Source organism: Callorhinus ursinus, unplaced genomic scaffold, assembly GCF_003265705.2.
Source record: "Callorhinus ursinus isolate GAN/ISIS: 27379988/994484 unplaced genomic scaffold, GSC_fseal_2.0 scaffold943, whole genome shotgun sequence".
NCBI classification, from domain to species: Eukaryota; Metazoa; Chordata; class Mammalia; order Carnivora; family Otariidae; genus Callorhinus; species Callorhinus ursinus.
The window spans coordinates 2,106-14,919 of NW_027397998.1; the positions used below are offsets into that span (position 1 = coordinate 2,106).

Genomic DNA, 12,814 nt, shown 5'->3' on the forward strand with positions numbered 1-12,814 from the left:
ACTTTGCATAGTGCATTGCTTACCTAGCCCCTTACTAAAAGAATGTCATTTTTGCATAAGTATGCCTCCCTCCTCCTTGTAGTCATGTAGCACAGGGAGGCTGATCCCAGTTCCAGGGGTGAGTTGGCTTGCTCTAGGGGCAATCCATCCCCTTGTTACCTTCTGGTTCAGGAAGGGGTGGTGATATAACTCTACTCAATGAGGCATTAGGAGGAGATTGCAGAAGGACTTCTGAGGAAAGTGCCCTCACTCATAAGAAAAGGCCATCAGGAAAGCTTGTCTCCTTTTCTTCCTCAGGAAATTGCTTGACACCTGCAACTGTTGAGATATCAAGCCTCTAGCTTTAGGACAGAAGTTGATATTGTGAATAGCAGAAGAAAGTGATGGAAAAAAGTGGCGTCCTTACCTGAATCAAACAACCATCACGGCTGCTCTGCCTCAGTACTTCCAATCTGTGGATAATAATTTCTCTATTAGGGTTGTTTTAGTTGAGTTCCTTGTCATATAAAAATAGAACAATCCTAAATCATATGTACGCTTAGGCACAAAACAACTCTTCAATGAGCAATAGGTCCTGACTTTTGTCTGTCAGTGAGTACCTACGTCTTAAAACCAGTGTCAGAAACTCATGTTTCCACGTGAAAGGAAAACTGTAGATTCTGAACACCTTGCCTAATGATCGCTAGAGGTCTGACAACTGTGACTGGCTTCTGTTCTATATTGAAAAGGAAAGCTTCAGGCAGAAAACCCAAGCCTTTACTTATCTAAGGGGCTCAGAAGTACATTAAGTGCTTGAGCTCAGTTAGTTTTAGTTCAGAGTCACTGTGTGAAAATGCACCCTTGTGAAATATCCACAGTGTAGACATTAGAGATTATCTGCTTTCAATTCAGGGGACTGTACTGAGGTCAAAAAAGATAAATTCATAGTGTCAATAGTCAGAAAAATTTGGTTAACTTTCCCCAGGTGCACTGCACTAAGCAATACAGGTATAAGGAGAGGTGAATATTTGGGATTTATCAAGAGCTGAGATTTTGCCAGGGCAGTGAAGCCGGGAACTAGAGGATGAGGTAGGAGAGTAGTAAAAATGACGGACCATGATGGACCATTAAATTGAGAAGGAAGGAAAAGCTGGAGTAGGCTGATAGACAGAAAGAAGGAGCTAGGGAATAAGAGGTCTAATAATACTCTGACTTACGTTTCTTAATGATGAATAAAGTCTTTTGCTACAGGCTACAAGAAACAAAATCTGATGATGAAGTTAGTGACGGGGATGATGGCAGCTTTTAGTGATAATTAGCACTACAGAGATATTGATGTAGCATAATGGTAACACATACCAGCTCTAGATTCCAACCACTAAGGTTTGAATCTCAGCACCTCTGCTAACCAATTCAGTGAGCTTGGGTAAGTCACTTAACCAGTCTGTGTCTCAGCTTCCTCATTTGTAGAATGGAGGCAACAACAGCACCTACTCCATAAGTTCGTTTTGAAGATTAAATAAGTTAATACATTTAGAACCCTTAGAAGAGTATCTGGCTCATATAAAGCACCCAATAAATCTTAATACTAATAATTACTACTGCAAGTAGTAAAAGGCTCAAGCACTGTGGTCAGACAGACTGGGGTTTGATTCAGACTTCTAGAGTCCAAATTTCTTCTTCTACCTGTCCTTCTACACTAGTTCTATCTTGCTCAAAAAAAAAAAAAAAAGACTTCAGTCCATGATATAAAGAAACAAATGCTAAAAGAGGGCCAAATAAAATACTGTAGAAGTACAAAGGATGGAGGAATTACTTCCTACCAATGTGCAAAGAGTAAAGGGTGAAGGGATCAGAAAGACTTCAAACCCTAGCATTTGAGACTGAGCCTAAAAGGATGATTATGTTTCTCATAGGCACAGAAAGGGTTGCAAGAGCATTGAAGACTGAGGGAACAGTGTGGGGAAAGGCATAGAAGTAGTAAAGCACGAAGTGTAGTTGGGTTGGGCAAAAGCAGATAGTCCAATGTGGCTTGAGTGCAGGCAAAGTGGAGAAGGGCTTGGACTAGGGTGAGGTATCTGACAGTGAGTGCCTCTTTAAAATGTGTCCTTATCTCATTCTAGTCCTGGCTCTGACTTGGAAGAATGTGTTGGGAGATGGAGATAGCAAGGTGGAATTGTATGGAAGGGTGCAGGGCCTTGAAACTTTCCATAGAGAACCTGGTAATATTTCATAGATGAGATTCCATTGAAGGTTGCTCTTTTAAAACTAGGGGCAAAGTAGAGGGTCAGTGAGTGACAATAGTCCAGCTGTATTGTAAAAAGATACCTTTCTTTCATTCATGACTGGACTGATGACAAATCTGCTCTAATTTTATCCCCAGGCAGCAACATTTTAAGTCAAGTAACATCTGAATGGGCCCTGACATTTATTACTTGAGATAGCCCATAATATTTATCCAGAAAAGGTGCAGAAACAAAAGGGCCATATGAGTGATGAGGTTTCTACTTCAACTACACCCCAGGAAAAAACTGATGGATGATCCTGGCCCCTACAAGTCATACCCAAGGAGTGATCAGAACAGAGATAATCATTTTCATACTTGGGGACACACACACACACCCCACACTTACCCTGCCCTTTGGCTGAGATTGAAAAAATCCACAGGTGTTAATTGGCTAAGTATCTGCTTCAGGTTGCACGTGGGACTTAGAGGTATCCAGCCAGGCCACAATGTGAAGTTCCCCAAATATAAACGCAGTACTCCCAACAGGAATTCTAGGTGGAGGGAGCTCTAATGAGAAAAAATATATAGAAATTATAGAAAACTTTAAAAATAATTTAAATTGCAGGTGCTTGCCACAAAAACACATACTATTTTTTTCACCCATAATATACTGGTGGCCTCTGCCTCCCACATTTTAACTTGTTTATGTATGATACATAGGATCAGCGACAGATATTAATCTAGGGATGGCTGCTAAAAAATAGGAACGTGTGATACCATTGTTCTGACATCAGTTCTTTGACACCAACTACCTGGACTTAGCATCAGACTCCATAGGTTTAAGGGTGCAGTCCTCAATCCCCAACAATACTGCCCCATTTCAGATCAGATGCCAATTACAAGTCACGGGGGCCGCTCATACTTCTGAGTGATCAGTTATAAATTCAGGGTTTCCCATGACCTCCTCAGGCTTGATAATTTACCAGAACAACTCACAGAACTCTCTAAAAGTTCTATACTCAGAATTAGAGTTTTATTATAAAGGATACACATAGAATAAGATCTGGAAGGGTCTTAGACACACAGCTCCCAAGCCCTCTTCCCATGGATTCATGCCACATCAACCTCCCTGGATATCAGTGTTTTTACCAATCAGGAAGCCCCACAGAGCCGTGAGTTTTCATTCAATATAGACATTATCCATTAAATCCTTGGCCACATGACTGAACCCAAAATCTGGCCCTCCTCCCCTCTCTGAGAATCCCAGCTCACCTGAAGTTCCCACTCTAGTCACATGTTGGTCCCACTGGTGACCAGCCCACATCCTGAACCTATCTAGGGGCCCACCAAAGTCACTTTATTAGCACAACAAATACATTCCTATCACTCAAGAAATTTGTAGGTGTTTTGAAGCTCTGTGCCAGGAACCAGGAACAAAGGTTAAATATATTCTTTCTTAGGGGCACCTGGGTGGCTCAGTCGGTTAAGTGTCTGCCTTCAGCTCAGGTCATGGTCCAAGGGTCCTAGGATCGAGCCCCACATTGGGCTCCCTGCTTGGCGGGGAGTCTGCTTCTGCCTCTTCCCTCTGCCTCTCCTTTCTGCTCGTGTTATCACTTGCTCTCTCCCTCTCTCAAATAAATAAATAAAATATATATATATACATATATATACACATATATATATACATATACATATATATATATATAGGAAAGACTATAACCTGAACAATGGACCCAGTACTTATATTACCAGAATTCTGGAAAGTGGGGGAAAGAGGATAATAACAAAGCAGGCAAGAAGCAAGAGAGGAGGAGGTCGTCCTAGGCCTCAATCTCTGCTCAGTCCTAGCTTTTAAATGTAAACAGGAGGGCCTGAAGTATTATTATGGCATGGTTTCAACTCTATACTGAGTATAAAAATAAGGATATGAGAGGGTTTGGGAAAACTCATTACTTCCTGGCGACACCTTCCTAAATTGCATTGGTATCCAGTGGATGCATGGGAGGGAGGGCATTCAGTTAGAAAGATGTCAAGGATTTACCAAGGGCTGGTACCCAGGATGAGACCAAAGGAACAAGCCCTAAGAAATGAGCAGAGAACAAATCACAAGGAAAAGAACAAAGCATCTACAGAGGGAAACATGTGAGACCGTCCATAAAATAGTTTCTGTCAGTGGTTCCCAGAAAGAACCTCCTCTGAGGCCCAGGACAGCAGGAGGAAGGAGCCTTAGATTGAATAGCAACTTTTGTGCTCCTAGATGGGAAGGAGCTGCTGCCTGGGGCTAAGATCCAAGGATCCTATTGGGAGTTGAAGAACTTGGTGATATCCCAATGAGAAATTCCATGTGAAGGGCCTGAAACTTCTAGGTTCCCTCCTCCTGAGTCTGTCCCCCACCCCTTCCCTAGAGTTTCTCAGATTGGGGTTCATTCTACTCTTGGATCTTTTGGAAGCTGGAACTTTGGAGTATAAGACAGATGTAACGCTGCCTCTTTCCCCCCATCCTCCCCCAATTTTGATCTGGTCTCAGCCATCCCCAGTGTCTGGAAGACTTTATATATAGACAGTAGAGAGTGAGCGCCAACTATGTGAGAGGAAGGAAGTGTAGCTCATAGTTCCCATTGTTGAGGAAAATTTTTTTCTCTACCTTTCAAGATTCTTCTAGCTGGAGTAGGAATTAAATTGACGAGACAGATTAACAGGAGAAAATAAAATTTAACCTCATACATACAGGGAACCCACACAGCCATGAGATTCCAAAGACAGTCAGGCAAAATGAGTCAACTTGTTATACCTAACTAAGAAAAAGTGTAGCGATTTGGGACTTCAAAGGGAAGGAAAGCAATTCAAAAGAAGAAAGAATGAATGTTTGGCAAACAGATGTTAGTGGGGCCATACAGATACAATGGGACATAGAAAGGAATTTTAACAGATACTTTGCTAAATTCCTCCCTGTCAACCACCCCTAGTTCATATCATACTGTAGTTATCTATGGTGGTAGCTCTCTTCCTGGAGTAGGTTCTCAACCTAAATTATTTTTAGGCAGTTAGGGAGGTCAAAGTTTCCTCCTGAGTTTTTTGGGCCTCATTTATTTTCAGCTCCAAATAATCTGCATGCCAAAATGGCACATTTTGAGGCAGCGTGCCCTAGGCCCCTAAACCATTCTCACAACCGCTTTCCAGATCCAGTGCCTCAGGAGTTCAGGGATTGTCACTTCACCATTTCCTCTCTTTAGTCTCCCCTGACGCCAACTCCCTCCGTGTGTCCCCCTCCCACACCCACAAACAGAATCAGAGCGGGGCGGGGAGGCTGGGAGTGGGGGAGGGGTGTTCAGAAGGCAGGAGAGAGCAGAGAGCAGGAGAGTCCGAGGCACTCCCTGCACCCGCACCTAGTCTCAGCCACCACCTCCCACCGATGCCATTTCCCGGCCCCGCACCCACCTCCTCCAACAGCAACCGCTGCTTCTCTCACGTCTTCCTCCCGCAGGATGACTTCCTGCCTCTTGAGCTCCTGGGCAAAAGACTGACCCCGGCTAAGACTCTGGCAACAGGCCGAGGGGCTGTGCCCTCTACCAACAAACGCTGTAATCCTGATCGCCCAAGAAATTCGTTTCCAGGTTAGTGCAGCATGGAGAGACACCCACCCACCCACCCGCCCACCACAACGTCCTACCACTCCTCCCACGGCAGTCTGTCACTCGTCAAGTGTGCGTCCTTCCTGCCCCTTTTCCGTGCTGCACACCTCTGTGTTTGCCCAAGTGAGAGCGTGGTCACGTGAGCCACCACCAGCCTCACGTGACCGCGCAGTCAGCTTGCCTGCCGCAGCCCTGCCGCACGGATGGTAGAATCTTCTGTCCCTGAGGTTGAGACGCTTGCTAGAAGAGTCTGAAGCTCCTGTCCTGGTGAAGATAGAGCTGAAGGAAAGCTGAATTTGGAGCCAGAGCTTCCAGCCCTAGTGCTAGACCTGGGCCTTGCTCTGTTAGGACACGGGGCTGGTGAGGAATACTCGATGAGGAGTTTAGAGACGAACTGATTATTATTCTGTATGATACTCGGGCGACATATTAAAACACACACACACACACGAGTCTACCTTGAAAAATATTGATGAGCAAAACAAGCATTCAGACTCCAGTGTCCACTACCAGGACGATCCCTGTTAATGCTTGTGGTTTGTGAAGGCAGGCAAAACTGCCACTTTGCCCTATTTCCATAAAACTTGCATACCAGAGTCGGGTGGAAAAAAAACATATTGCACAGTCGGAAAATTTATACCAAACTTGGCTAAGGACAGCATGGGTTACTGGATATTATTCTAGTGCAGTGTTGGGCTTCACTTTGTATTGAGTAAGTTTTCAACACAGAAGCTGATTTTAATTTGTAGATATTTTGTCTAACAGATATGGAAAGGACTTATGTTCAGTGGACAGATAACATCAATGGTTACAATGGATTGTCCTTAAAATATTAACTAGTTTTGTATTTAACCCAGAAATTACATCCTAACATTTATTAATTTTCTGTGTAAGAAATTTAATATACATATATTTTGTTATTATATTGTGTATGTATACGTATCTCCTTCAACCATTTTTCATATTCTTAGCAGTTCGTGTTGAAAAAAAGTCTTTCACCTAATCTAATTTCTAAATTACGTTATAATTTTACCTTTTCAAAAATTAGCATCCTCAGACAAAACAGAAATACCATTTTCACCATGTTTAAAAATAATAAAATGTTTCCCATAAGTCTGGATTCTCTCTCCAAACCAACTCTATTCCTGACTTCTGCAATTCTTCTGTCTGAAGGTATGATATAATCTATTTACTTATTATTGCAGAAAATACACATAACCTAAAACTTAAATCATGTTAACCATTTTAAAGTATACAATTGAGTGGCATTAAGCATAGTCACAATGCTGTGCAATCTTCACCACTCTAAAGGGAAACATTCCTTTTCAACTTTTCTAAATGTTTTTATCTCTAAACATTTAACACATAGCTCAATCTTTTTATGTAACTGTATCTTTTCCAATATGTCCACCTATAACTTGACGCACTAGACATAAGCATATTAAAAGAAAAAAACCATCTTAGTAATTTTTGAATAGCCCCAATGCTTGTCTCTGAAAAATTTTTAATATGCTGTATTTTATTCCAGACTATAGTGTATGAAATTTCTTAGGCATATTGAAATTACATAGAAATTGTGTCAATTTACACACAATATTTTTTAAAATGGAATCTAATTTTCCATAGATATCACATTCTTCTGTTTCACTGGACATAAAACCATCAGTGTCATTTCATGTCAGTAAATAGATCATTTTCAAAAGCTGCATATTTCCTTACTACTTTCCTTGGATTAGGATCATCACAAAGGAAATCTTATTCCTGACTCCATTTAATTTGTGTGCTATTGTACTCCTTCACTCTTCAGGTGGTACTGAAGCAACAACAGTACTAATTGTAAAATGTGCAGATTTGGCTGACTTGGCTTTTCAAGCAGGCCTCATTCCAGCTGCACCCCTCATTAAATTTTGCCTTACCTCTTCCAGGCAGACAGGGTACATCCATGCTGCTGAGACAGGTTTTCTAATCACACTTTTCTTCACACCAGCACAGCTCAATTCTAAGAATGACCTAATGGCCTGTCTTCTCCTACACTTTAGTGACCAGTTTAAGTGGGTCCTTCTTTGCTGAAGCATTTCTCAAATACCACAGGCCTGCAGAAATCCCTTCTTAAACTCCATGAATGGGATTTTTCAATGAAGATGTTTGTCATACTAATTATCTCTCTTTGTAAATATGCACATGTATATGTACCTGATTTCAAATTGAAGGGTCATTTCTGCCAATTTTCACATAGACCTTTATTGAAAACACAGACTTGAATAGAGAACCATATGTTTAAACAACAAATAGCAGGGTAGCGTACACAGGCGACTTAGTTCATCAGAAGCTCAATACTGAAAAATATTGCAATCTGGACAGCAAGACAAATATCAACAAATATGTTTTCAGCTCTAATATTCATTTGGCATCCACAAAATGATCCAGCTCAAATCAAGAATTGGACAAAGTTAACATCAGCATTAAAATATAAGTTACAACAAAAAACCAGACTGTGAAAACCAAAGCACTACTCAGGGCTCTTTGGGAACATAAGGCTGATCAAAGGCAGGTGGTTATTCATGTTAGCTTTGTTGTCCCACTTCAGGATCATTTTGATTGTCTATTTGGACTTGTAGTTCCTTAGCTAGCTTCTCAAATTCATGGAATGCAGAAATAAGCGGCTCAAGATTGAAATCATCGTCAATTAAGGACATAGTTCCATTTTTTATGATATTACTGATATTCTGAAACATCTTGATAACAATTTGAATATTATCATTTGTCTCCTCTATGTTAAAGAGACCCACAAATATCGACAGAGCTTTGGCACTGAACAGTTTTTTTGCCACGATAGGATTTTCGGACAAATTCAATAGCATTTTCAGCACATGAAACTTTGTTCTTGCATTGCCTGTGGTTAATAAGGAAAGAAACCCAGACATATAATTGGCAACCAGTGTGTGGTAGTCAGTAGTTATAGTGAGGTGTCTAAGCATCCTTAATCCAAGCAGCTGCTCAGGGGAACCCACACTATGAGCAAGGGTTTCCTCACACACTTGACATATGAATGTCTCAATCATGTTTAGATTTGGGTAAGGTGGAGCCATGTGAATCATATTTTCCAAAAAACTTGTCCTAACTCGGGAAGAAGGATAATTGAGCAAGGTTTCAATAAGTGAGACAACACCTGAATCCCGAATGAAATCTCGGGTAAACTGAGAAGCACTTCTCATACCCATTGCAATTTTAGATATTTCGTGAATAAAAGGATCTCGGATTTTGTCCATTAATAGAAGAAGTTCTTCAAACTCTCCAGTACCAATTTTAAGCTCACACTGTATGCAGCTGCAGGACCAACTCTCAGGCTCTGCACTCTCCCTGGCCTTAAGATGCTCCCGAATTTCCCTGACTGACCTGTAGGATGGATCATACTGAAATGGGAATTCAGGTTCAAGTTGTTCAGACTGAAGCAAAGATTCCTGGTCTTCCCCTTCTGGGGTAAATTCTGCATTCTTGGGCTTTCCCTCAAACATTTCAGAGAATACAGATGCTGCTTCTTCAGGAATTCTAAAGGAGCCTGGGGATGGGAAGCCAACCCCATGACAAAGACCAGGTTTGAATTCAACAGTGACCTCTTCCCAGGTCTGGGGCCTGGATGATGCCTTAAGTTCATCCTCAGCTGAATCTCTGTATCTAGAATTAGCTTTGTACACAGGACTGGGATTTAGGTCAAAGCAGGCCTCATCTCTATCCCAGAACCAGGACCCAAATATGGCCTCTTCTTCAGACTCTGGCCTGGCCTCTTCTCTGGCCACAGCCCCCAAACTGGACTTTTCCTCAGTCCAGAACAAGGATCCACCAATGGCCCCCTCCTCGGCCCCTGGTGTGGATTCACAGATGGCAGAAGCCCCAGCCTCCATACCCACCTCTTTCTCTGCCCAGAACCAGGACCCAATAATGACTTCCTCTTCAAATCTGGGCTCTTGTTTGACCCTACCACTGTGATTAACATCTTTCTGGGCCCTGGGCTTCAAGACAGTATTAGGCTCTTCCTTGTCTCTGGTCCTGAAGCTACTATTGGCCTCTTCTCCAGGCAAAAACCAGGACTCCTTATAGTACTCATCTTCAGACTCAGACTCAAAAAAGTCCTCTCTCTTGGTCCTGAGCTTGGACCTCATATTTGCCTCATCCCTGACTCTGGGCCTGAACAAGTTATTGGTATTTTCCCCAGCCCACAAGCAAAATGGGTTGCCAGACTCCTCTTCAGACCCAGACCAAGAATCAATATAGGGATCTTGCTTGGATCTGGGCCTGGACCTGGGGTTAGGCTGATGTTTGGCCCTGTGCCTGGACCTGGTATTGGCCTCCTCCCTGGGCCACGATCTGATACTGGCCTCTTCTCCGGCCCAGAAAGAAGACATTGTAGAGGTCTCATCTGCTGACCAGAATCCAGACTCATTAGAGGCCTCCTCTCTGGCCCGGGGCCTGGGATAGCACCAAGACCCCATATTAGCTTCCTCCCCTGATCCAAACCAGGGTTGGACTCCTGCCTCAACCTGGGAGCCAGGAAACGTCTCAGTGTCCACATTGACCAGCTCCCTGTCCACAGACAGGGCCATAGGTTTAGCAACTGACACAGACTCAGTACTGACAAGTGGCCAGGCTACAGCATTGGTCTGGGTCAAGCCTTCTGTTTGTGACATTGCTTCAGCCCCAAACTCAGTCTGGGCCCAAGCTTGAGTTTCATCTTTGGGCCTTGCCCCAGGGATTACCTTGGCCTCGGTCTTAGGACGTGCTCCCCCTACTGCCCTCACTTCAGCTTTGGGCCTTGCCCCAGCCATGGCCTGGGACTCGGTTTTGGGCCTTGCCCCAGCCATGGCCTGGGATTCGCTTTTGGGCCTTGCCCCAGCCACTGCCTGGGATTCACTTTTGGGCCTTGCCCCTGCCACTGCCTGGGACTCGGTTTTGGGCCTTGCCCCTGGCATAGACTTCGTCTCAGTTTTGGGCCTTGCCCCAGGCATTACCTGTGCCTGGGTCCTAACCTTGGGTCTGACCACCAAGGGGACTTCATTCTCTCTTTCAGCCCCACCCCCAACCTCTTCTCCAGCCTTCTTTTCAGGCTTTGCCTGGGCAGCAGGTTCAATCTCAGCCCCAGTCATGGTACAAGTTACAGAGGAGGCCCAGTTAAGTAACCCCACCCCAGTCTCAGCCTCTACCACAGATCTATCTTCACACTCAGATCTTTCAGTGATTCAGGTGGTAGAGTTGGAAACAAATGTTAGAGTCAATCACCAGTTCAGCAATCAATCAACCTCCTTCCGAAGCCTAGCCTCAGTCAGTATCACAGACAAAGTGCAGAAGAGACCCAACCAAGCTGGGGGATGATGGATGTTCCTGGGTGGGTGCAGACCTGTTGAGGGTGGTGGTCAGCAGCAATTCCAACACCACCAGAGCTGCCACTAGAGGTGGATCTAAGGAAAGAGAATGACATGGGGCTTTGAATCTCTTCCAACTGCATCACCCCATGCAGAGATTCACACAGAGACTGGACCTTGAATGCTCAGTGGGACAGTTGAACTATTAGAAAGTCTTTCTGTCACCCTCATTTTACCTCACACATTACCCCCAAGAGTTACCACGTTATTTTGTCTGCTACAAAACAGGTGTGAGGTTACTGGGAAAGTGGGTTCCCAATGGGAAAGGCTGAGGAGACCCTAGACTAGACCCTAATCACTCTTGGACCAGTGTTGATCTCTACTTCCCCTCCCAAATTTGTACCCACTTTCATACCAACCTGCACGGATATGGTGCAATTTCTCCCTCCTTGCTTTGTTTCAGTGGTATTAAGCCCTATAGCAGAAAGCAGGCTGTCCTGTGGAGAAGTAAACATACAGGAGAAAATGAAGTCTGAATATTTGGTTGACAGACACACTGATCCTTGATGTAAACATGTTTCTGTTTAAATATCTAATTTGTCTAATTTTTCCTGTCTCGTGGTCCCTGCTTTCAGGTCTTCTCCTCCCATTCACAGCCCAATCCACACGTACCCCAATATTCCTAATATCTCCTGCAGGAAACGGACAAGGGATGCTGTGGCAGTGTGTAAATCTGGCAGCAAGCAGGAGAGGTGGAGGAGGTCCTGGACCCACTTGGATCAAAGACACTTGCCATGATCTTACTCTATAGTGCTCCACTGATTTACCCACCTTCACACCAACCTCCAGAGATTTGAACCAGTCTCCTCCTCCTTCCCTTCCTCACAGAAGTGAGCAGCTTCAAAGCAGGCCTATGGACAAACAGATGAAAAAGCATGACAGTCAGGAGACCATGGTAGCAACTGAGCTCTGGGTGGACCCACAAACACCAAGGAAGGGAGTCCACATATTATTTGTTTTTCAAACATGTAGAGTCCTCTTGGTAGAATATTCTCGTTTTATATAAGGTCTACTTCAGAGTTCCCCAGACAACAACATCTTTTCTTGACGTCACACTCTTCACACTGCTCCTTTCTCCAATTCTAAGGATTCACCACTAGGTGCACCACATCCCACTGCCTTGCGCAGCATAAATTGGGGGAAGGGTTCCCGCATATTCTAGAAAACAGGTTGTGCAGTGGCACTTGTAATTATGACTTGTGTCTCACCCTCACCTCCTAGCCCATCTTTTCCTACCACGAATTTTCGGTGGAGGTGAGGGACGAAGGCGAGGCGAGTGCTTAGAAAGCTAATACAAAGGGGAATTTTAGAAGGTATTCCTGGATGCCTGACCTGTTACGGTCGCAGTCACCCCACCCCGATTCGGGTCTTCACTCAATGGCTGCTGCCCATCCCCCCCTAGCCCCACACACCTCCAGAAATCCAGGCCATTGTCCCGTTCCTTCTTTTTCTCAAGCCTCTCCACTACAGATGCACCCTGCGGGAGGAAACCGCCAGACCTACCGCGCAGAGAGACTTTGGCATCAACCAGGCGCCTGTGGGAAGGGACAGGCCCCTTT

General features: G+C 44.1%; 1 protein-coding gene and 1 long non-coding RNA gene across 3 annotated transcripts; both read right to left on the bottom strand.

Moving 5' to 3' along the window:
- Positions 1-245: 245 nt before the first annotated feature.
- LOC112818988 (uncharacterized) lies at positions 246-5,861 on the bottom strand. The gene is made up of 4 exons (XR_003206726.2): positions 5,645-5,861; positions 2,613-2,773; positions 407-452; positions 246-318 (listed from the first exon to the last, which is right to left on the bottom strand). It is a non-coding gene; the product is annotated as an uncharacterized lncRNA (long non-coding RNA).
- Positions 5,862-8,060: 2,199 nt separating this feature from the next.
- Positions 8,061-12,808, bottom strand: LOC112818989 (G-protein coupled receptor-associated sorting protein 2-like). 2 transcript variants are annotated; one of them, XM_025866055.2, is made up of 4 exons: positions 12,668-12,808; positions 12,027-12,106; positions 11,615-11,692; positions 8,061-11,291 (listed from the first exon to the last, which is right to left on the bottom strand). In XM_025866055.2, the coding sequence occupies exon 4, from the start codon at positions 10,977-10,979 to the stop codon at positions 8,403-8,405; it is 2,577 nt and encodes an 858-aa protein (XP_025721840.1). In that variant the 5' UTR covers positions 10,980-11,291; positions 11,615-11,692; positions 12,027-12,106; positions 12,668-12,808; the 3' UTR covers positions 8,061-8,402. The 2 variants fall into 2 exon arrangements, with proteins under 2 accessions (XP_025721840.1, XP_073746669.1); XM_073890568.1 differs by having other exon boundaries at positions 11,615-11,687; positions 12,023-12,106.
- Between the last annotated feature and the right edge of the window lie 6 nt (positions 12,809-12,814).